Raw genomic sequence first — 25,549 nt, 5'->3', positions numbered from 1 at the left:
TGTAAGTGTAGTCCAGCTTATCACAGTAGGGGTTGGAATCTTCATTCCTCCAAGTCAGTTTTCCGCTGCCCCCAGTCAGCTTCCTCAGGGCAACTCCCAAGCCCTTGGCCCGTCTCCAATTCTTGCCTGGGATTCTTCTCCCTGGCAACCGAGCCTCCTCCTCTGGCCCGTCTCTTGGCTTAGCTTCAATGAGGGGGGGGGGAAAGAAGGAGCCCAGCCACCCCCTGGCCTTCCACACCTACACGCAGCAGACACCAACAGCAGAAGTGCCAACAGCTTCCGGTGCTGTGAATATCTGATTTTGAGCAGAAGCGAACAACATGAGTGGTGATTGGCTCTTCAGGGAACACTGCCCTGGCACCCAATCACCTCTGAGCCCCCCTATTCTTGAGGGGGGGCCAATCTCAAACTACGACAAACTCCCTTCTGATAATCAGGATAAACTTGACTCTGGATCTTCTGTATGCACAGAGAATAAACTGGCCATTGGCATTGCCAAGTTTCGTTGATATGTAAATATCCATGCCCACATTTCTGCCCTATGTTTAGAAAAGTTCTAAGTTGATTGTGATAAAAATTATTTTGGTTTTGGTTTATTAAAACTTAAAAGCCTTTTCTATAAAAAATCGCTTGTTTTCCCAACAGGTCTTACTTAGAATTCCTTTCTGAAGGTCCCAATATTAAAAACAAGTCCTTAAATTCATCACTGTTCAGCAGAATTCTCAAATGCACGATTAGGGGTGAAAAATGTGCTTATGTTTTCTGTGCTTTAGTCATCTCAATCTAATTGAATTTAGATGTTAATCTTATCAATCAGTCGATATTGGGCCATGTGTAGAAATTAAGATACTGCTGATGAAAAACTCTGTTCTCCTGGCAGTGCAGTGTTATGACAGATAGAATATTTCCTATTGCTCAGTCCAGCCTTGTTTAAAATGTGCCAAGAAATAGGGCTTCCACCACTGTTTCAGAAAACTTTTCCATTGTAAAATACGTCTTGCCATTAGAATTTTTTTCCTGGAGATTCAGCCCAAATTTTCATCTCTTAATTTCATCCCATTACTTGTAAAGTTTCTGTAGCAACTAATTTAAAACTGTTTCCATTTCCAAGTGTTTTAGTTTATCCAATAATTGAGTCACCATTTCTGAGTAGAAATTGAAACTCCAATCTTTTTCATTAAGAAGCAGTGGATGCACAAAGTGTTTATTTTATAAGCTTTGCTGAATTTTTGAACTCTGTTCCACCTGTTTTCAATATTTATTTGTTAAGAGATATTTTGATAACATTAACCCATAAGCTATCATTCCTGTGTTTGTGTTTCTGTCTTCTGTGAATATATGACAGAACTCTCCATATCTGCTTAGACATGAATGGCTTTGATAAATAGCACTGATATGTTGTCATGGTTAACCTTTGTCTTAGAACTTGAAATATTACATGAAACAGCTTCCCAAGCATAGTTTACTATTCTTTCTTTATGATTGAAATAGATTAAACAAATTGAAATGTATTGTTTAATACAGTGTTAGACATTAACGGAGAGAAAACATTTTGATTGACCAAAAATGATTTGGGGGTTGGCCGTTTGTCCCATGTTTACTGAAACAAGCAACAAAGCTTGGTTTTATTGCTTCAAGTCAGGTACTGACAAGTTATAATTTAGCCTTTTGTTGTAATTGTTCAAAGGAGCTTGCAGACAAATTGTCAGTTAAATATCTTCAGTACCAACAGTACCAGCAAAAGTTTGGAATTGCTGATATCTAACGCTTGTGAAAAAAATAAAAAGAACTGATGATTTGCCTTGTCTTTTCAATTGCCAACTGCTTTTACCAAAGTGTATTCTGTCTTCCACAGAAATGAGAACTCATTTGTCAAAGTTCCAAAGTTGTTTTATATCAATCTACTTTGGTTTAATTTTGTTTGGTTTTTAGAGAAGGTACTTAATTCCTTGTTTTTGAAATACTTCACTCATGCAGAGTGAGCTGGTGAGAAATTTGATAAGGTCAGTAGGTCTTTGATATTTTCAGTAACAGGTCGAAGCAAAGCCATTACAGATTTATGGAGTTTCTTTATTTGGGAATTAGGAATGAATGGTAGAATTATCACAGCTCCTACAGAGCTTTTCAAAGCTTTTTTTCATCTTGTTAAAGCTAAATTGCTACTTTTGAATCCCCATAAGATTTATTCAGAAATTACAGTAAAATTTATTCTAAAATTTAATGATTGTTTTAAGGTTTTTTTTCTTTTATGTACTGAATCTTGTTTGAAGATCAACAAACTCTCACCAATCATTATAGAATGTTATGAAGTTGATATGGTGGTAATGACATCTTTCCACTATTTGTTGATCATGAGGATATGAATGTTATTATGGTACATTACAACTATTTCAGATACAAGGATTTAAAATATGTTTGCTCTTTTAGGGTGACAGTGGACTACCTGGTTTTCCTGGATTACATGGGATGCCAGCACCAAAGGTTGAAATGAAATATGTCTTGTTACAATATTCCTGTGTTTCAAGTTGCTTTATGGTTTAATTTAGGGGAAAAATAAGTCTGTATACAATACTATCAATGTATTTGATGACCTACATAAAATCAATGGATATGATGCTGAATTTTAGGAAAGATACATGCCATGGGACTTCATTACATAGATATCAAATCATCTGATTTTTTTATTTTGGTTCTGTTCTATGGGATTTTGTATTAATTACTTTGATTTTACTACTACTTAGAACCTTCTTTATCACAAATAATGTGTCAAAAATAAAAATATAATTATATGATTTTCCTTAAGTTGTTAAATTTGGGTGACAGCATTTTGAAGGATAGTTCTGGTCTATCCCAGCAAGTTTAGTTCATGTGCATGTTCTCTAAAACATCATCAACCATATCTTCTTTTCTTCTATGTTAGTATTCAACTGGATATATTTCTTAGTTTTTCCAAATTTGTGTTTTAAACTTTTCAAACAAGGTCTTCAAAAAAGTGCAGCACTTTTCAAAGAACTGAATTTTCACTTGGGTTCCTACGTATATTTAAGCAACCAGAATCACCAAGTACCTTCCATAAAAAGTAGAAACATTAAGCCTGCAAACTGTGGATTACCTCACTATCAATGTTGGACATTCTGGGCTTCTCCCCCTAGGAGAGCTTGGAAAATGCAGGATTTGCATTTACTGTTTTGGGCATATTTTTTATATCACACGGAGCTCTGCCTGCTTTGTTTTTAGTCTGCTATACATGTAAACTTCGTATATATATCTTTATGTAACTACTTCCATTTTAAAAATTAACTTGTTCCCACACATTTTGTCTAGGGAGAAAGGGGTCCTAAAGGAGATCAAGGAGAGCCAGGAATATATGGAAAGAAGGCAAGTGAACTTGTAATTTTAAGTTAAAGCAAAATGTTATTGGTATCTGTGATGGGGTGACCTTGGCTGGCTGCGTGATGTCCCCCTAGCCACTCTCTCATTCCCCTTTCTCAGCAGTATGGCGGGAGAAAATAAGACGGAAAAGCTTGTGGGTCCAGATAAGGGAGATCACCTGCCAGTTAGTGTCAATTTGGGGAAAATTAATTTAATTTAATGACAAGTAAAATAGATTTGGGTAGTGAGAAACAAAGACAAAAACTAAAACACCTCTCCCAGTTGAGCCTTTTTCCCAGGCTCAACTCCCATCCTTCATTGGATGGGGAATGGGGAACAGGGTGGAGTGGTCAGTCCACAACAGCTCTCTGCTCTCCTTCCTTCTCACGTTCCTTCCCTGCTGCCAGCTCTGGGGCATGCGAACCCTATGGAATATAATTTATATTTTTATAATATGTATTCACAGATAATTTAATTCTGCAGTCATGACTCAAAAAAAATTTTCATTGTTGTTACTGGATGTACATGTGTTTAGTATTATCAAACTCGCGCTCTGCATATTTGCATGTTTAGAGAACTGTCTTCATCCTGTTAATGGGTCGGTGTAATTCAATTTCACGTAACACAAAATGCATATATTTTTTGCAAATGTGTCTATGGGGTAACACACCATATATGGGGTATATGTAATAATGGCAAAGAAGTCTGTACTTTTTAATACATAAAAATGTATGTATAACCAAACAGGAGCAAGGGAGAGGAGTAAGGGGAGTGAGGAGAGGAGCACACGAAAGGAGTGAGGCTTATAGTGGCCATGAAGAGAGATATTTTAATCTGTAATTTATATAAAGCAGAGAGCATATTTTGACCATCCAGAGTTAACAGTTACATTTTCATGTGTCCTTATATTTTCTTCATGTGTTTATTGCTCTAGAGTTTTAAGGAATTTGAAAGAGGGTCTATGTTAACATTTCTGTATTTTCAAACATATTTATGTTTCTGTAATGGGGTAGTTATTAATTGACAGCTGGCTGTACTAAGAAAGAAACAGATGTCCTGTATATTTTCAAAATTACAAATGCATTAATTATAGGTTAAATATACTGAATTTGCAGCGTAAACATTGAGCATAACTTACTTTTTGTTTGCTGTTTTTCTCAGGGTTCAAAAGGAGAGAAGGGTGATACAGGGTTTCCAGGAATGCCTGGCCGATCAGTAAGTTTTGTGAAGACAATTTGTCTTTAACTTTTGCATGTTAATTCACCTACTGATTACTGGTAACTGTTCCTACAGGGAGACCCTGGCAAAAATGGGAAAGATGGATTACCGGGAAGTCCTGGTTTCAAGGTAGGTAGAAATGTATATTCGTATCTTGCCAAAGTCTTCAACAGCATTGCTATTGGTCTAAATATACCCAGTTTATTCTGTGGAGAATTACTGGAAATTAAAATAACATGTGGTACTAGGACATGCAGAAGTTTACTCCAGCAGTGAGCAGATTTCATCGTTTTCAGTTGTTTTGTGAGCTGGGGCAAATCTTTTATTAAGAGTGTATCCTTAGATATACATTGTCTTCCTTATCCTTTTGTGTTTATCTAACTCTGTTAATGAGATTTATAAACAAACATACACTGTAGAACATAATTGCTTTTGAAGGGAGATGCAGGAAAGTTAGAGGAAAGCACTTTCAGTATTGAATGTTTGTGTTCGTATTCTCTTCACTGTGCAATGCCCTTTATATTGAATTTAGAACAGTTTTTCAAGTTGATTGAGTATCTGTCTACTGCAAAAAAGACTACAGGATCTGATATTCCTATAATGTGTCACGGTGTGTGAGCTCACTGGACGTTTTTCTTGCCAAATGCTTGTTTGCGCTTTTCTAATTTGTGAAAAGGTGGACTTCAGCTGTATGAGTTTTAAGTTCACAGGAAAAAAAATTAATAATATGCAATGTAAATGTTCAGTTGAATTAACTTAAAGAAGCTTTTAAACACCAGCGTTGTTCCTATAATACTTTTCTTAGTAATAAGGAAAGTATTTAGGGCTGCTCCAGAGTAATGTTACTTCAGTGTCAAAAAATACAAGTGTACTTTTAAGTGCATTTGTCTAAATTCCTGTTGCTTTAGTTGAAGATCTGAGTCTTCCATTTCGTGACCATGCTTGTCTGGAGCAGTTGGGAATGCAGTGGGCATATCTGTGGCATCTGCTGCAGCAGGGAGATGTGGTGCAAGACCTATGAGAGACCTAAACCCTTCAGGCAGCAACTGCCAACAAGGTGGATCCAGCAGCATCCCAGGCTTTTTCTCTCAGGCTGGAGGGGAATTTCAGTCATCTGCTGGACTAGCTTCCTGCTCACAAATGGGACAGCACTGAATCCATACCAGGTTGCTCAGCTGGGTCTTGGTAACCTCAGTGAAGACTGCACAACTGTTGACCTTGTTCCATCCTTGAATGTTTTCAAGGTAAAAAATTTTTCACCCTTATTTGGAGCAGGTGATGGCTCTACCACATCTATGTGGTGACAACTGAGTGAAGCTCTTAGTAAATATAATAAATGGAGCTTCTAAAGTCACTAAGCTGCTGACTGTTAACTGCTATAACTTTTGTGACCTCACTAGTAAGTTTTCAGTCCTATTTCCTCCTCTTTGGGTAGCCAAGGTGACCTGTAAGTGCCACTTTAGAAGGGCGTAGGTCTCCTCTAGGTGGTACCTGCCAGCCCAACGTGGAAGCTTTGTCTACCCTAGAGCACCTCAAATAGCACCCATCATTTGTAATTTGGTAGCTAAATCGAGCCTTTGTTCACTATAGCGGGGTCTTAGTGCCCTTACATGTCCCTAGACAACTTTGGATAGAATAGCATATGTAGGTGTCTTAATTCGGAGGTAAAGGGTGAGTTATCACTTATATGCAACACTACAGCACTGTTATCTGGGAAATTGCCCAACTTCGATGTATAACTGAGCATCCTGCAATTCAAAGATTTATTAGCAGAAAACATCTAAAATAACAGCCTTGAGAAAGTATGTATAAAATTTAACTTTTCTGGTAGATAAACTCAGTATTTTCTGTTTTATTTGTTCTCCTTGGAAGGCCTAATGAGACTGTGCTAAAAGTTAATGGAGTAACTTTGTTTTATGTGTACTGCTTTTTTTTTAACTGCCCTTACATTTACCACACTAAAATACGTTAGTAAATGAAGTTGTAAATCTTAATTATGGAAAAAAAATTCTCATTGCTCATTTTTCTTAAGTTAACTTCAGAAACCAAGAGCAGATTATTTCTACAGTACTAAAGGACTTTATTTGTTGCTCAGTTTAGTTTTAAATACTCCTACATTCATTTCATTTTCATCTTCAAATCCCATTGATACATGCCTACAAATTGTCTTTATTAATATAAACGTATCTCTGACTCTTGCAAATATGTCAAGGAAAGACAATTGAACAGACATTCTTAAAACATGCAGCTAAGTTTGTGTCCATGGACGTTCTAGCTACCTGTGTAGCCATTGAAGTCAACGGAGGTCTAAGTGGTAATACCAGAGGAGTCAAAGAAGGCAGACTCATAGGTACCAGTTTAGTTGCGTACTTAAAAGGCCTGTGGTGCATTTGAAATGTATTAGTGTCCAAAGCATCCTAAGGGAGCTGAAAAATATGACATAGGTCCTATGGAAAGCCAGTGCCTTTCTGGAGTGGGAGTAGGACCCAAGACAAGACACCCTTGTATCTCTAATATGACCAAATGTCTATGTGTGGGCAGCGGAATTCAGCTTCTGGTGGCTGACCAGCTGAATCAGTCCTCCATTAATTGTCCAGACTAGACTTCTGTTGTCTGTGATAGGAGCTTATTTACCTTCCATGAATTTACGTCAAACAAATCCTCCCTTTTATATATGTATATCCACACACACACATACACACACACAGATATCAGTGCTAAGCTGGTGGAGGAATTCCTTTTCTGGTACTATAGAGCATAGAAAAAAATTAGGTATTAATTTTTTTCTTCTACAGTATTTGATAACATGGACAGGTAGAAGTCACAGTCAACACAACATTAGCATAAAATTTTAACTGTCACTGGTGGCTATTTAGAGTGAAGCATTATGTTGCTAAAGGATGAATTTGGAGAGTACTTTGATCTGGTTTTATACTTGTAAAAAATATACAGAGAATTCAGTATAATAGTTATGTGAACGTGTGTGCATTTAAACTGGAAGACATTTTCTGTAAAAAAAATATTGTACAAAAAATATGACATACTCATTAGTTTTTATTCATTTTATAATATAGCTAATAGAAACTGTATTCTTCATTGAAATATTTTGTCAGCTTGACTTCAACATCTGCTTGCTATAAAACATTGTTTTATTCTGGGTCTATAATCAAATTCAGAGCAGTAACAAACATGCTGTCTTTTAAGGAAACTTCTGTTGGAGCTTTCCTGTTTTTTTACAATATTCATTCCAGGAAAGAATGTGGAAAAAGCATGGCTTGAAACCCAGATGCTACCGATTGTTACTTACAGTCCTGTTTTTATAATTTTAAATTAATTATTGTGAGATTATTTTGTATATTTTTTAATTGATCTTTAATTAATAATAAGAATTTAATTGATCTATAATTTGTTTTATGTGCTTTTATTTCTGGAATTATTCTTCAAATTTTCAGAATAGTATTGTACATATTTTGAGTAAGGGTATAAAGATTTGATCATTTCTGGTACTGCTGTATTCTTAAGTGCTTTGAAATATTTTTCCAGACTATTAGTTGTACTAACAGTTAGACAGTAGCAGTTTATTTTTTTATGCATTTCTTCAATCAGAAGTTACTGTTCTGATTGAAAAGACAATTGTCTCTCATCTCTTTTTGCAAACTATTTGACAGCTGCCTGTGGACACAGCATGAGGGAATACTGGATTGACAACACTTCTTAGTGTGTTTTAAACTGTTTTCAAGAGATGTTTATTTGGTGAAACCTTGATTTTGTGTATTCGTTTGACATTTTACTTATATTAAAAATAATAATTCAGTATTTGAAATAATTATTTTTATAATGCAAAGGAAACTTTTTTTTCTTGTCTTTTTTTTTTTTTAAGGGAGAAGTTGGACAGCCTGGATCTCCAGGCCTGGAAGGACATCGTGGAGAGCCTGTAAGTGATTACATTTCTGACATATCCTTATGTAGTGATTTATTAGGTTTTTTGGGTTTTGAGGGTTTTTTTAGTTAATGGCTTTTATACTTCATGTTTCATTCATATTGATTGGAATTGGTTGATATGCCCATTTTTTAAAAAGTGCTTGTTTATTTTCTTTTGTTGTTTGTCTTTAGATTTGAATTTTTTAAAAAAATAAACAAGCCCTTAGAGTCAAAAATGCCTTAAAAGAAAGGATTCTTAACTATATTGCTGCTATATGTACTTATATGTATATATGTTATAAAATTATCTCATTATTGACTTCTTTCCTGTTGATATAATGATATAGATGGATTTTAATAATTACTTACACAAGAACAGATTCTGGATGATTTTAACTCTCATTTCTGCAACATGGTCTATCTTCTTTCATATACTTGTTAATGGCACTTTTAAAGTTTATTTTTTTCACTGTATACCTCCCCCTTTCCTTTGTCCAGTTTTATTGGTCTTTTACTTACTTGCATCTTGTTACACTGTCCATATTACCGGTATGTCTGTTCTTCTTGCTTAGCTAGGGAACATGCTGCTGCATTTTTGTTTTGCTTATTTCCAAAGACTGTTCCTCTACTGATATTTGGGCAGCTCTTCAGGGCAGCTCATTTTTCCTCCTCTTTATATCTGATAGCTTGGCTTGGCTTTGTCCTCCTTGTTTCCCTGTTTCTCTCTTTAAGGCCATCAGGCTGCTTGAAGCAGATGAGCCAAGATATCTGTAGAAATAACTGAGAGCTTTGAGTGGTGAGAGACAGCCAGCTGTCTTCAAACCATCAGTAATCCTTCTGTAGGCCAACAGCAGTAAATGGAGCTCAGTTTTGCTACATTTTGAATTTTAAGAGGAGGAGATACAGCTTTATACATTCAATAGAAATGTTGTGGTATTGAATATAATGAGAGGCAATATGTGTTACATGGTACTGAAATCTGGTAGAGAGTTTTGATAACTAGGAAATAACCCTTGCAACTGAAAAATTCTCAAGCTCTTTAATTTAAATTTAATATACATTCACAAAAAACTTTTTGAAACTCCATGAGTAGACTCTGAAGCACTGGGAAATCATTCTCAAGATATTTTCTTCTACTTGATTGGCTTAAGTGAAAAACACACATAATTACTCCCATGGCTTTATTTTTTCCTCTTTTTTCTGACCCAAATAACTGTGAGGTGTTTTAACCTTTTACAGTCTGTGGTATCATCATATGTTAAAAAGACTGAAATTAAAAATCATAAAATACAACTGAAGGGGTTTTGGTATATTTTTGGTTAGTACACCATAACAAATGTGTTGAGATAAAAATGAGTTCTGTTATTGTCCCTAGCCTTGTTTTGTCTCTTTTAATTTAAAAAAAAAAAAAAAGTTGGTCATTGTGATTTTTTTTTTTAAATAGTCAAAAAAATTGAAAGGAAAAGATATTTCTTACCTAGGGAAAATTAAGTATTTAATACTCTAACAGCTCTCTTTCTGATCTGGTAGCATTGGTTAAGTATGACCTGTATCTACTGAAGAAATATATTTTGGTTTAAAATTAATATAAATACTTCACAATATAACATTTTAAACAGCAATGTAAGCACGTAAGTCCCATAATTTTGCTTTAAAGAGAAATGAAGTGGCAGACCTAAGACATTAAAATTACTAAGAAGTCTTTGAAAATCACCACAAAGTAATATAGAGGGAGACTTTCCAATATATAAGCAACTACAAAAGATTTAAACAATCTTAAAAAGGCAAGTCAGATTGCATTGTATGCTTCATTTATAGTCAGTGGAGGTTCTAAAGAGCAGAAAGTCTACATGCTGACCATGAAATTGCCACAAGGTAAACAGTAGAAAATGTAAGACACTGAGTCATCCCTGCTCATCTGCCTCTGTTGCTGGTGTAGCACCAGACTGCATGTGTAAACATGGTGCTCCCGTCTGAATAGAGCCTGGAGGAGGAGCACAGGGCATTTCTTTGCGGCAACTTTGTGGTAAAAGTGTGTGTTTGGGCTGTGGAAAACAAAAGCTATTCTCAGCTTTGGGATATATGGGCGCCCCTACTCAAGAGGGTAATTGGCTTTCATCCATTGGAAAGTGGGATGGATTGTTGAGGGCTATGAGGGATGTCTTTTGCAATTTACCACTTCCATTGTTCCTGTTGTTCCTCCAGTGTGTACAATGAGGAACATAACATCTACGGTTGAATAGATGTGTAACGTGTAGGCGATTCCTCTCTGCTCCTCTTCTGTGGAATTCAATGTAATCTTCTCTGGTGGGATACCCTAAGAGTTATGGTACTGATGTGGAAGAGAGGGATTGAATTCTGCTGTGCCCTCCCTGTGATAACCAAATAGGGTGCCTAAGCTCAAGACAGGCCTTGGATTGTACTGTGGAAACTGTATGACTGTATCACTAACCAGCCACTTGCATGGTTAGTGGCCCTGGAACAGCTCAGCAGGTTGCATGGATACCCCACCCATACAAACATACATGCAGATAGTCTGTTTCTTCTATTCAGCCACATTACTGTTAGACATAGCCTAATTTGTTAAGCTGATCTTTTTAGAAATAGACATCTTATGAAATAGCCATCTCATGATCCCTTTTGCTTTAGCAAGTAAGAAGAGCATGGTTGTGAAATGAATGCATCTTGAGGCAGCTTTTAAGGGGCAACTGACTAGGATGGAGCACCCACTGAACTCCTATTGCCTCTAGCCTTTGAGAGGTGTGATTATTTTTTGGGCAGAATACTTCCCGGTATATTATTACTCTTATTAATCCCCAAAGTTATAAAAAGGAAAAAGTAGGTTGTAAAGCTAAATAAATAATTCCAAGTCATGTGGTTGTTTTCCCTCAGTAATACTATTTGGAACTTAAGTTAACCAGGCCATCCCAGTTCCACCCACTCTGTGTAAGGGTAACATGACAGTATGGACAGAATAATTTAGATAGCATTTAGTAAAGGTGGTAATCAAGCTCATTTTGCTGATGACAAAAAAAGGCCATGCTGTCATTTGAATAGTTTAGTGGCTAGTCATCTATGTTACTGATGACAAGCTGTTTTGATAAATGCTTTTTTTTTTTGAGGGGCCAACTGTTTAAAGTATAGAATAAATCAAGATTTATTTGAACTTAATTTCGACCTGACTGTCCTTTTTAACATAGGTGGAGTTTTGTCAGAGTTTGATTTCAGTGGAAGCTCCTTGTGTTTACAATTATGCAGATGGGAACTCTGAAGTGAGTGCTTGCGGGTAAAGCTGGCTGGACATTTGTAGCGCTCTTCTAAGCCTAGCATATGCTCTCCTGCCACAAGTAATATGTCTGAGCATTTGCAATTGCTCATGTTTACTCTCCAGAAATCATATTTTTCAGAAATACAGCTGCAAACACTTAACATGGTAGAGTTTGCCCTCAATATTTAGGTCACATCACAAGACCTCAGATGTGGCCTTATTTGTGCCAGCGATAGCAACGTATCACTACTTTCAGCTTTTGACCTGACTCCCGCTGTTATGCCAACACTCCTAGTTTGTCTGTTGATCTTTCCTAACTGCATCAGGAATGCCAGATCTAGATCAATGCATTCTCTGGAAAAATCTGTGTTTTATGCTAGGTAACAGTAGCAGAATTCTTTTTGAAGTGTATTCAAGGTACACTACAAGATACAACAGAAGTTGCAGTATTTTATTCATAAAGCAGAAATCTTGAAAATAAACTGGTATAGCCAGGTATCCTGTATGTTTGGAAAGCAAACCTAAAGTTAATGTAATTCTACTGTATCTAAAGCCCTGCTGAGATTGATAGAAACAGGAACCAAAGAAAGAAAATTCCTGATGTAGTTATATAGTAGCATGAAGATCAAACTATTTTTTTTGTTATTAATTTCCTCTCTATGTCATGTAATGTTTTGCTTGATGCACTTTATGTTGATGTTATGTTGGTTTGTACCAGTTTTAGTTAATAAGATGACGTTTACTCAACATTTGTATTTTATATTTGCATTTACATACTGAGTTATGAAATGCTTCAGATAAAAACAAACCTAAAAATTCTGTTATGTATCTATACAATAGGCCTTGTGAAAAAAATTTCTTTCTGAAAGTGTTACTTTATTTTTTTATGCAACTAGTCTAATTATTGTATTTCTATGTTTAATCTTCTGGTAGATTAAAAAGATCCTGTTGTATTTCTGGTGATCAAAAGATCGTGTGTTGTGTGAATTTATTATTTATGGAAATGTTCCATAGAGTACTAGATACTCATTCTGATTTTATATTGTCTTAAATTTGGCACTCCTATGAAGGACCACTCTCTTTGCAAGTAGTATATAAAGAAGAAATTATTTCCTGTGAGTTTTTAAGATAAAAGAGATCAGGAGACTCAAGAAACTGGTTGTGTGAGTTTATCAAAATTCTTAGTTTCAGATCTGATATTCATGCTTTTCCACTAGTCTGAGATGCCTTGATAGTAGGAGCTGAACTCTGCTGGCCTGCGTTTCAAAAGTGTCAGCATTACAGTCATAATGGATGTACGAACTACCATTTTCTCTGCAGATGATGTCTTGTGGGTCTCAGAAAAATACCTTATTTCTTTTTTCTGACTTTTATCTCTAAATACATTGATGAATGAAGTGAAATTGTTACTTGGCTGGGGTGGTTTTTTAATGCATAAACAGCTGATTTTGGTAGGTATATGCCATTCATCATTATTTCTTTACAAGTAGGTTTGGTTAATTGAATTAGCTTTTTTGTTATTATATCTTTATTCCTTCTTCTAATTTCTGAATTGTTGAAGTAGACAGGGAAGAATCTTGCTGATGACTTTCTGAGTGCTGGAGCTACTATAACAGATGTTGTTAGTCTTGTTCTCACTTGAGGAAGGGGAGATGACAGCTTTGACTGGGTAATACTTTCAGCAATCATTCATTAATTACATAGTGGTTGCTCTAAGCTCAAACACATTTTTTTAGACTGAATGTAGGTTTTTCTCTCAAGTATAACTTTTAGGTTCACTTTAGGTGTATGTATTTTTAGCTGACTTTATTTGCAACCTGGGTTATCTTCATTCTGACTGACAAGTTATTTTAACTAGATTAATTCCATACTATGTTTATAGCAGAGTTAATTGCTGTTCAGAAGATAAATATGAGAGTGGTGCTGTAATGGAACAGGTAATAAAGACTTCTAGAATTTCAGACAGGCTAATCTGAGTTACTTTATTATTCCCAGTTGACAAAAATTATATAAAACATGGCAGTAGAGTTGCTGATCCAAAGTGTATTGAAGTCAATGGAAAGATTCCCATTGAATTCAGTCTAGACCGGGACCACAATAAATGCTGTAAGAAACTTGGACCAACTGACCTAACGCTTGGAAAATAATGCCTGCTTTTCTAAGTTGTAAAGCTAACAGTTCTCATCCATCTAATTCTCACTTTGTGACGGTTCTTTGTGATTTCTAATTTCTAAATTTCTTTCCTCACACAGTATGAAATTGCATTAATTATATTAATTTTCCAGAATTGTAGTAACTTTTTTGGTTTTATTCCGTCTACAGAGACTTGGGAAAATTATTTTTTATTTTTTCAGTTAATGCCATTTTCTATTTGATAACTTTGGAAAATCAAGCAGAGAAGAGGTGGTATACCTTGCTGACATTTCTTTAAGACTATTTTATAAATGTCAAGTTAACAAAGGGAATTTCTTAAAAGTTGTAAGGAAATATAGAAGGAGCTCTATGGGCATGAATGGCGTATGCTATAGATAGTTATAAATGGTACTCAGAGTAGTCTGTTTTCTGCTTGTATTCTGTAGTGACCTTTTTATGGCTACCCTCGCACTTTTCTTGCTAATTCATGTGCTGATAGAAGTTAGATGCCAGCATTCCTCCCCCATTGCAGCTGCTTTGTAAACACAGCGATAGAAATACCAACCAATGTGTTGTACCAATTTAAAATCTCACTACTGACTTGATGAGCTGTATTACAATAAAGAGATGCTTGTCATTTGTTAAAATATATCTTAATAATTTGTTAATCTTTTATATGTTAAAAAGTCTGTTAAAACAATGTGATTCTGAAAGAATTGTCCTGCAGTGAGCACTTGAAGGTGCAGCACTGTTAAAGAGCTACTTCTAAGCACAAAATTAGCGGTAATGATTATTTATTTATATTCCATGACTGATTCCAATGCATTAGTCCTGTTTATACACAAAACTGCAAGTTCTTCTGAAGAGTCTAATTTCTTCTATGCATTAAAATAATTTGCAGTACTTATTGGAAATTTTTATGTAGAGACTTTAAGCTTGTATTATACTTCTTGGTTATCTGTACTAGAAAGTGAGCTTTAATTCCCAGATGAGTGCTTTGACATAAGCTTATACTGTCTGTAGAGTAAGACATGTTGTTCTACCTGAGTTTTTTTCCCACTGAGGGAATGATAATACTTCATACTGTAGCTTCAGCCTTCAGCTGTCATGTTTTCAGCTTGGCATAGATGGAGCCTAGGGATCTGGTTTGAAACTAAGAGTGAATTAACTTGGTGGTATGGATGTGTACATTACTTATCAGATATCATCTCTCATGATAGTATTCCTCAAAAATACATATAAATGTTTGCCCATTTACATGCTTGTGCATTTAGGAAACCAGAGGCCTTCTTATCAGTTGCAGAGACTGCAATATGCACATGCTTGCAAACTTCACTACCTTTTTTCTGAGCACCAGAAACTAGGTTTTCCTGTTATTAATACTGGAGTAGGCCTTTCTATAGAGATTTTGGGTTGTATTTGAGCATTATAGCTATACAACTTGATTAAGTGGGAAAAAGTCAGCTTACTTACTCAAAAGCATTTCTTATGAGTTTTTTTAAGTTACTTTAAGCAGATGATGTGCAGATACATTTCAAGTATATTAGTTAACATACTACTGCTTGGACCAAAAAAAAAAAAAGAAGACATTCTTAAAAATTGCTTGACTTGTTCAAGTGGAGATTTTTGAGACATTGAATGGACAAATCCACAGCACTGTAAATTAATTCTGTATTCTTTATGAGAAATTTTTCTCCCAAATATCTGTTAAAAATGTAATTGTTTGCTGAATTGGCTTAAATTAAGGACTTATAACAATATACTGTATGTGTGTATGTGCATGTGCATGCATAATCAATTGGTTAGTTCACCCTGCTAAGAAGAGAATAAGTACTAAAGATCTTAAAAGATCTAAAGTGCTTGACATTCACTTCCTTTGACATGTAATATTTAAAAAAGGACTTATTTGCATTCTTTTGGATCCACCTGATGTCAATAATAATACTTAGGGCGTTCCTAAACTAGTGTACTAATTTCATACAGCCAAAAAAGGCTTTTCTGAAGGAGAGACTTGAAGAGAATGTTTGGCCCTGGTATATGTTGTATATTGGGCTGGTGTCTGACATTTTAGTGCCAGGAAAGTTGGTGTTTATACTTCCAGTAAACAGTGTTTCACATCTGCTAATTAATCCTGAAACAACAATATGTCTCCCTTATTCTTGCCTTACAGTTTTCTTCTCAACTCCCACAGTTTTCAAGGAACATGTCAAGAACTGTCAAATCCTTCCGTAATATAGATAACACATTTGAAATTACATCTTTAACAAAATAGATTTTGTATATTTCTCAACAGAAAGATTATTACTGGGATCAGAAAAAAAAATGCTTAGTGAAATAGTTATGAATTTGAATGAACTTCTGACAGCCAAAGTACCCAACAGTCCCTCTTGGGCAGCAGTATCATCACATGATTTTGGCCCAAGTTACTTATATACGCACCACCTTTTAACCAAAATACAATATGACAAAGTATTTGAAATAATTGAAGTAACATTTTTTCAGTTTATTGTGAAGAAAGAGCAAAAAATGGGAAAAAAAAGTTCTTTTGTAACAGAGAAGTTATTTCACCAGTAAACATCCCATTTGTGGATTTAAAAGGAGTTAAAAGCAAGCAAGATGCAATAAATTTTTTTCTCTTTATATAGTTTACCAGATCACAGATAAGAATGGCCTTTTTGTATTGCTTATGTTTGTAATTCACAGGAATTTTCTTCAAGATTATTGCTGAGCAATAATCACACAGAAAGTATCGTGTCTGTTGGAACATGTTGTACTGCAAAAGGCATTGATATGTGCATGTCCTAAGTGGGAAATCACTACACACTGTGCTTATTGCAGTCTTTCAATGTGTGAGGCCTCAGAAGCAAGCTATGGAAAATCAAGATGGATCTGGATTTTTTGGCGTTGTTTTAACATACGCTGCAAAATAGAAATGTTTTGAGTCTTTGAATATTTTTAAGACAATAAAATTTTAACTCTAAGTTAATCGTTTATGATAAATAAAAGCAGAGTATGTGTAGGACTTTTTTCCCCCATTTATGGTGTACAAATGCAAAATTCAGACTAAACTTTAAACTGACCATTGGTAATTCCACATAGTCATGGGCAATGCTATAGGGGCTAACGCCTCATAGTGCAATTTCATATTTCACTTTTAGGCACATGCAGTATGGATTCTCACTGGTTTGTATCATTGCATTTTGACATAACGGTAGTATAAAGTGTGATTTGTATCTTAGTAGTATGACTCAAAGACAAATTCCTAAATATATTCAAATTCTCATTTGTAGAGCACAGGGATGTGGTGTTTCAGATTTCTAGGGAAAGTGCCCTCTTCTCTGTAAGAATGGTGTTTCTTTTAATCTTCATGCTAGGGCATAATCAAAAGAAGAGAGGTATCAGTGCCTTTAACACATCTCCTAAATATTTCTGTCTTCCCTTTGTAATACACTGTGAACACTAAGAATTAGTATTTTCATTTACAGCTTAGATAAATATCTGCTGGAATTTCCAATGACTCTGAAGACTAAAGAGAAACTTCCCTCAGCTGATTAATGTACTTAAAACTCAAACATAAAAAGCAGGCTATGAATAAAGAAGACACTCAGTTAGACTGTAGCAGACATAAATATTTATTATTTCAGTTGATTTCATTTGCACATTCTGTGCTTCCCAACATGTTTATGGCAAGTTCCTTAACCACAAGTAGAAAGAAGTTTACCAAAAGGATGTTTGACTTTCCTTCCTCTGATCCAACTTCAACAGAGTAGCAACAGTGTAGCCAATTTTCTAACCAGTTATCATTCTTCTTCAACATCCAAGAAGCCAGAGAAAAGACTTGTTCTACCTGTGTCCTTCCAGAAGGTTTGACTTACAGCCTCATGTGGTCAGGCTGGTGATATGAAGCAATCTAGCTGTAACTCCTTCAGAGCTCTAAGTGCTGTATCCAGGCATCAAATCTACAGTCTGTATTCTGATAATTATCCAGAATGATTTTCATTTTATCTCATATAGTCAAGTAGACATATTTAGTCTATTTCTTTGATATGTTTGTTCTTTGATATGAAACTATCCCATCATTAAATATTTGTCTCGAATAGGAGGGATCATTTTATTCTGAAATTGCCCTTTTGTTTTGACTGGGTTTTTTTAGGTTTGTAGATTAATTAAATTAACTTGAATTGAACCTCTCCAGAAAACGTGCAAGAGAAAAATAAACAAACTTAAAGCATGGCTTCTTTTTAAGTTTTGTGTTCAAGTGGTGGTTGGGCTGTCAACGTAATTAAGTACTTGTTATATTCCTTCCATGTGCCCTTCATGATCAACAGCATTGCATTATTCTTGTGCAGGGTCATGTCAATCGTTGAAGATGGATTGTCACGTACTTTGTAGTGTAGAGTTAGGAGAAAATACAGAGAAGTTAGGTAAAGGAGATCTGCATTATTTGTGAGCCTTACAAATCCTTTCATCGGAGAAACCACATTAGTATTGCTTCTACTCAATACTTTTGCTATAAAGAAGATGATAGTTTTGTACCTGAGATCAGTTGGTTCACCTCACTTTAGGAAGCAGCAAAGACAGTTCCTGTCCACAAAGAGATTTAAATGTGAAACTGAGAAGCTGATACTCAAGTCTCAGGCACTCAAGTAAATATAGTGCTAAAAAATGTAAGAAAATTTGGTACAGTGGGTATTTTCATTTTTTTAATCCTTACATATTGAAATTACTGTGAATTGAAGCTATGGAAAGTCTTATTGGAATACAGTCTGACTTCTCATTCATAACAAAACAAAAACTTAATCTTCAATCACAGTGAATTTAAATCCATTTGTAAGGTTAACTAATGTTTCTGCTAATATTTTTAAACCATTTAGGACACAACCTTTGGTTCTTATTGTGGAAATTAGTTTTTGCTTTAGTAATTGGTTTTAGTGATTAAATTTAATCTTAGTGATTGCTGTGTGAGCCAAGGTGTGATTTTCTTTCTTTGTGCTCTGAAAGGGTGTGGTCCCAGTCTCTGCTCCAACTTTTCTTAGCTATTTCTTAAACAGGTAATGACTGCAAACAGACTCGGACTAAAGGAATTATCACAGAACTTGTTCTCTGAGAATGGATAGAAGTGTGTAGAAAATGGGGTTTTTTTCGTCTATTATATACTACCAGATTCTGTCTGTCAGAGCTTTTGGGACTTCCTTAGCCAAAAACGCATGCTGGCCCATCCTACTTAATAGCCAGCAATGGACCAATTCTCTAGGAATTTTACAGTCCTTTTTGGAACACAGTTTTACTGTTTTCTTTTGCTGCATCTTGTGACCAATTTCACAGTATGCACCATATGGAAAAAAAAAAAAGAAAAATACGTGATTTGTTGAACTTACTCACTGTTAATTTAACTGAGTGGTTCCTTACTATGGGAAAGGGATATGGCCGAAAATTGTGTCCTTCTGCATCTGTGTGAACAGAACTTGTTGGTTACGTGTTGGGTGCAAGGAGCAGATCAGCAGTCACTGCCCTTTAAGGAGGTTCTGCTGTCCTCAGCCTTCCCTTTCTTGTGTGTGAAAGGTGCTCAAATGGTGTAATAAGTTCTTCTCCATAATTTAAGTAGTGGAGAAATTTTAAAGCATTTTGAAGGCATGTAACTGCTTGAGTGTCAGTGTGTTTACATGTGAGTGTCAAACATGAGTCAGTTCGTCATCTTTTAGAAGTCTGTAAGCTTTTTAGGCAGATTGTATGTTGGGTTTCACAGTCTCTAAGGCTGATGCCAGCGTGATAGGCAGTGGGAAGGCATCGTCGTGTCTTCTGCAGGGCTGGGAGCTCTGATTTTGTCTGCCCACCTTTGGATCCACAAAGATTTAATAGGTCTGATACATTATATTGTAGATTGTTTACAAGAAACAGTAACACCAATTTCAGCCTGTGAAAATATATACACAGTTTTCATTTTCTATTAGTATTTCCAGCTTTCAAATTGCAGTTTTCCAAGGTCTGTGTTGTTGGCAATGCAGTAGGGGTCACTGTTCCACATTTAGCATGTGTGTTCTATTTCTAATAACTGATTTGCCAAAGTGTTTGAAAACTCTGGTCTTATAACTGCAGATATCTTGGTAATGTTTTTTCCTTTCCTGAATTTAATTTAAAGCTGCTATGCTAGTCTGGTGGATAGTCATTATGTCGGTAGGAATGCTTCTTTGTACTTAGCCTTTTTTTTTTTGTCATCAATTCCAACTATTCAGTAGTAGCAGATGGGGCTTCATTGAATTTGTTTTCCATATATTTTGCTACTTTGCCCAGTAGAAAGTTTTATACAAATTTGGTTTGTGTCTTTCATTCTGTTAAGATTATCAGGGATTTGCTGTAGTCTTTTATGAAGCATTTTGACTATTGTACTTTCATCCAAATTATGGCTACACTTTTGCTTTTTTGCATGCTTCCAATAAAACTTTGATGTATCATCAAGTATGCTTTTTCAAGTAAGGATCAGTAATACATAAACAGCTGTATTTTACAGATGTTTAAGGGGATCATGAGAACATGTGAACAGATAGATGTTGTTTGTGAATCTCCTTCTGTTGCTATAATTCATGTAATGTCCTTTAGTGTCTTCCTAGAAGCAGAGTTGCAGATTTTCCAGAGTAGAAGGAACCATTTGATTGAAACATAATTCAGAGAATGCATATACACTAGAAGAGTCATCTTTTTATCAGAAAAAAATATGATGATCGTAAAGATAGTTATACTAATGTTTTCTACATCTGCTTGGGGAATTGACCGCAAAGCAGTTTGCTCAGAAGAGCTTTTGGAAATACTCTATAATTTTGCATCTTCCAGTGATAGAATTTTATGATTGTGGATATATTACCTGTAGTCTAGAAGCTCCTACTTTGCATAGTAGGGCATACTGTCCTACGAGGCACTGAAGAGGTGGGGAATATTAAAGAGAGTAGCAGAAAATGAAGAATAGAATAAGCTAATAAATACTAATTTAGGAGTAAAATAGATTTTGTTTTGTTCTGGAAAAAGTTTTTGCATGTGGTTTTTCTGCTGTTTGCAAGCATAAAGGTAAACATGACAGGGATACAAATAATCCATGATACTAGCTAGAAAAAGCGGGAAATATTTTGAGAAATGTAGCTTGTTTCTTAAGTAAAAATGCTTACACCTGGTTGACCTGCATATAAAGCCTCAGGCAATTTCCTTAATGGATTTTTTGTGGGGCTGCATGGAAGATAATCCAGCTGTTTGATGTAATCCAAAACAAAAATAGACACCTCATGATTAAAGAAAGCTACAAGAAAATTTTTCCAGGGATTATGAAACCATGTTCCTCTTACAGTTAAATCCATTCTATCTGCCAGATATTATAAAAGAATGGAAGATTTATTTAAATTACTAAAGCTGGGATAAATAGAATATTTATACAGAATTTTATAAGTGTCGTAATTGAAATTCATCATCACAATAGAAACAAATTCATACTTTTGGGTGTTCTGAAGTCCTAGTGTTGTGGGACACTTCAGCTGAGGAAGACTGTGCAGCTGAGAAAGACTGCATCCATGAATTGAGTTTTATACCAATATGAGCTTCATTCTGCCATGAAGTTTGAGACAGACAAGTAGACATAAAGGTGTGTGGGACTTGGTTTCCTAGACATTGGCACCAAGAGCCATTGGAGCTGTATGAGGGCAACTGCAGCATCTGACATGCACGACACAGTTTTTAGAGCAGAGTGGCATCTTTTCAAAGGGTAGATATGCTGTCCCACAGCACCTTCAGTGACACCAGAGATGATTTCAATTATCTACATTGCATTCAAATGTTACTTTAGGTCCTGGGGGTACCCTGCAAAGCCTCCCCAGGTCTGTAACCAGAGCTTAGAAAGCTGACAGGCTTCTGGGTACACAGGGGTGACTCAGGGTGGAAGACAAATGATTAAACAAGCAAAGGAGGATGAATAAAGGGTAAGGACAGCAGTGTCTCAATAAATAAAAAGTATTGATTAGCTGCCAGACTAATACATTAGTTTTTAGGCACAAACTCATCAGTGTGTGATAAAACTGCAGCTGAGTATCTCTAGAACAGACATGATTTTAAACCAAGGAATTAGATCTCTTACTGGCTTTAAATTTCATGTGATTATAGCACTTACTGATTAAGGTGAACATAATGAATAATATTACAGGCTTTTATGGTGTAAGGGAAGACTTCCCATTTAAGGGAAAATTTCAGATAAAGGAGGAAGGCATTTGGATGAATTGAAGGTAACTGATAAAGTTAGATTCATGATGCTGAAAGAACTTAAGGCAGTACTTATGATTAACTTAATTTTTAAATGTGAAGAAGTGCTGAATGTGTTACATGAAGTTTGATGTCAAAGTAAAAGGGGAGCAAATTTCTTGATTTGGAAGTATAAAGATAATGCAACTCATATAAAGACAGAAATCGCTACAGCACAGTAGATGCTTTGATTTTTTAGATATTCTGGCTAGAAATGTAACGCTACATTTTCTTGGTATTATAGCTGCATATATGATAAGTACAAACCATTTAACATGTGTTTTCTGGAAAGACAAGGAAAAGAAAATTTAGAATTACAACCCCTTTTCTTATTTCATATGAACAAAATGTTGCTTGGTAGCTTTGCAAAGGACATCCCCAAAGGCACTTTTTTTTTCTGTAGGCCACTGAATCATGAATTATTCCATAGCATTGATTCTGTTACTCCCAGTGAGTGGCAGTTTTCCCATTTGTAGCAGTTCCAAACATTGTTTTTCCCTTAGTGGCAGAAAAATTGCATGATGAATGTGTTTCATATTAAGTTTTGATTAAACACATGCGTTTGTGATAATTTTAGTTGCAATATACTCTTAAAAAGAAAAAAGACATTTTTATCTTGCAAATGGAGTAAAAGTGGTTGCTTTGCAGCATACTTTAAAATAAACATGTATTTTTTTCATAATTTAAGTTTCTTTGACAGTTTAGTTACTGTTCTAAGTAGTTGGTTCTGTCACCATATTAAACATAACATCCTTGTAAAAGTCCCTCATTACTCATGGTGGACTGAAAAAATGCACAGATTCTGAGGATTTGTACTGCATATGAAATCTCTGTTTAGGAACAAGATACGTTTCCAAAGCTTGATTTGGCTTTTGACCTGGAAGTTAGGGATGAAACTGATGATATTTAAACTACTTTTTAACCTTGTCTTCTGAGAAAGTGCAAATAATTCTAATGGGCATAACCAGAGATTATCCATGTAAAAGAAAGTAATAGATTGAGATAGATCATGAGAAGGAACCCAAATTTAATTTTTTAGGCGTTTGGGAGCTGATCCTATAGAAATTAGTCTTTACAATTACTGAACCATGGAAGCTACACAGAAAAATAATTCTTCTGGGAGATATCATTCTTTATGACCAAATTAGCCACTTCATTCTCCTCTTTTTGTGCCAACTGACATGTGGAGAATAACTGAAAATCTCCACCACATGTACTGTGGGAATCACATCAGCATAAGTGATAGATTCGTTCTTAGCTGAGTGAATGTCAATGAACCGTAAGAGAATTTTAAGGGTATGGGCCAGCTCTCACTGAAATAAGAGCCTAAGTTCTGTATACTTCAGTAGTGCAGACTCAATCAGAAGGGGAAGAAGAGGGAAAAAGAAAGGAAATATGACTTAGTTTTACAATTATTGTTCTTGGAGTTTTATCTTTGTCACTAATATAAAGTTAAATGTCTTGTACCAGCAATTTATTTTAACCAAGAGAGAACAACACAGCTCAACAGGACATTGTGTTTCTTCTTCTAGGCATGCTTATGTAGTGGTAAGTCATTTGCTGTGTTGGATAAGTATGGAACTCTTCTCTCAGCCCTCCAAATTGCATAGAGATGTAACTGTGGAAAGTTTTGGTACATCCTTTCCGGATGAGAAGGTTGCTGCCTAGTGGGCGGTTTTTTTCAGGATATATGAAATTCTGTTTTGTATTACAGGTACAGATATCATAATTTTGTTTTATATTTTACAACTAGAGAAATAAATAATTAATTAAATGTTATATTAAATAATTATACTGAGAACTCATGGGCGGGACTGGAAGTTCCTAAATGTAGTGACAAATAAGCCCTATTTCCCATCTCCCTATTTGTGCAAAAGATCTATAGGAGGGTTTTGGACAAAAGTTAAGCCAGAAGAGTTATGTTACATAATGTGAGTAGAAGTCTCAGAATGAGGCATTGTTTTCAAGTTCTTTATTTGATCTCTTTTTTAAATGATAGGTACATTGGAATTTTGATGACCTGTAAAATGATGAAGTTGTCATTGTTAACTCATGTGCCATTGACCAATGAACTGTTTCTGGTTGGTGGGGTCATTATTAACTAGAAGTGGGTGTAAACTGCAAAAGAATGGAACTATCTTTTGCACAGATGTAATCCATATGGAAGCTATCAATTGCTACATTCATGTTATTTTTTTCCCATAGAATGCATTTGTTTTGGTGGTGTCTAGAACAGTCCTCTTGTCTTCACTACAGCATATTCTTTTCAATGGTAGATTAAAATGCAAAGTCTTTAAACCAAATTTTTGCTGCAGATTAATGATGGTACAAGTAAGAACAGTGTTTGTCCAACAAATTTGAATTGTTTTACCTGAGAGAAAAAATAGACTAACTGAATATATACTACAGTTTGAAGCATACACAGAGTTTTGTTTTAAAGCTGAATTATTTTCAATTAAATGCTCACTGTAAGAAAAATGTGAGATATACTATAGGACTGAATAAGCAGTGTTGCTGAGGAAATGGCAGAGATCTTCAAGTATTTATGGAGGTGGAAGCTGGTGTATCTCAAATACAACTATAACTATCTCTTTACAGTTGCTGTATTTTACATAACAAAATATGATTTGTCATACTGATGGTTCTATTGACCAGGACTTTTGCTTTAACTTATGTGGGAAATCTTATGGATAATGTAAAGTGGTTTTTTTCCCTGTGTCAGGCAGGAGCTTGTGAGCCTGCCCAGTGGCAGACATGGACTCCTGGAATGAAAGCAATGGGGAGCAACGGAATATTAGTGTTTCACTTTTACCCCAGATTATATAGTTGCATGTTTCCAGCTGAAGCTCTTTTCTCTCATGTGTTTTTTTGGTGGTTGGTTTTTTATTTGGGTTTTTTTTTTGGTATGTGGGTTGGTTTTTTAGTGGTTTTAGGGGGGGTTGTTTTTTTGTGTTTTTTTCTTTTTTAATTTTCTATTTCTGCTTGTGTTTGGAACCCAAATTATATGGCAAATGCTAAATTTATGAGGACATATATTTTCTGCTGAAACTATTCCATATATATTTAAAAGATTTCTTTTTTTTCTTAGGGAATTCCTGGAATCCCTGGAAATCAAGGACTCAAAGGACAAAAGGTATTAATTGTTCATAACACATATATATACATCCATTCCAAAATAGGGGTTCAGTCTGTGTTCAGAGGAGAGTTTTCATAGTGGGTATTTATGACATCAAATACAAAAGAATGGAGATATGCTCCAAATTCTTTGTGGCATGTTCAAAAATCATTAGGTTTTATTTCAGCTATTTCAGAAGGAATGAATATTTTAGAAGTAACAAAACTAATTTTATAATACTTTGAGAA

At 35.2% G+C, this 25,549-nt stretch overlaps 1 protein-coding gene across 2 annotated transcripts in view; it reads left to right on the top strand.

Annotated features, from left to right (window-relative positions):
- The window catches only part of COL21A1 (collagen type XXI alpha 1 chain), a 98,722-nt gene that overhangs the window by 54,516 nt on the left and 18,657 nt on the right, over window positions 1–25,549 (top strand). Inside the window, exons 13-18 of one of the 2 annotated variants that reach the window (XM_027696054.1) lie at window positions 2,428–2,481; window positions 3,325–3,378; window positions 4,534–4,587; window positions 4,666–4,719; window positions 8,471–8,524; window positions 25,275–25,319. In XM_027696054.1, the coding sequence (XP_027551855.1) occupies window positions 2,428–2,481; window positions 3,325–3,378; window positions 4,534–4,587; window positions 4,666–4,719; window positions 8,471–8,524; window positions 25,275–25,319 (315 nt within the window). The remainder of the gene's footprint in view (window positions 1–2,427; window positions 2,482–3,324; window positions 3,379–4,533; window positions 4,588–4,665; window positions 4,720–8,470; window positions 8,525–25,274; window positions 25,320–25,549) is intronic. The other variant, XM_027696055.1, reaches the window with a different exon arrangement.

Source organism: Neopelma chrysocephalum, unplaced genomic scaffold (genome assembly GCF_003984885.1).
Source record: "Neopelma chrysocephalum unplaced genomic scaffold, ASM398488v2 Primary Assembly neopelma1_104, whole genome shotgun sequence".
Classification (NCBI taxonomy): Eukaryota; Metazoa; Chordata; class Aves; order Passeriformes; family Pipridae; genus Neopelma; species Neopelma chrysocephalum.
Note: the sequence above shows the minus strand (reverse complement) of the source record. Positions and strands in the feature narration are given on the sequence as shown.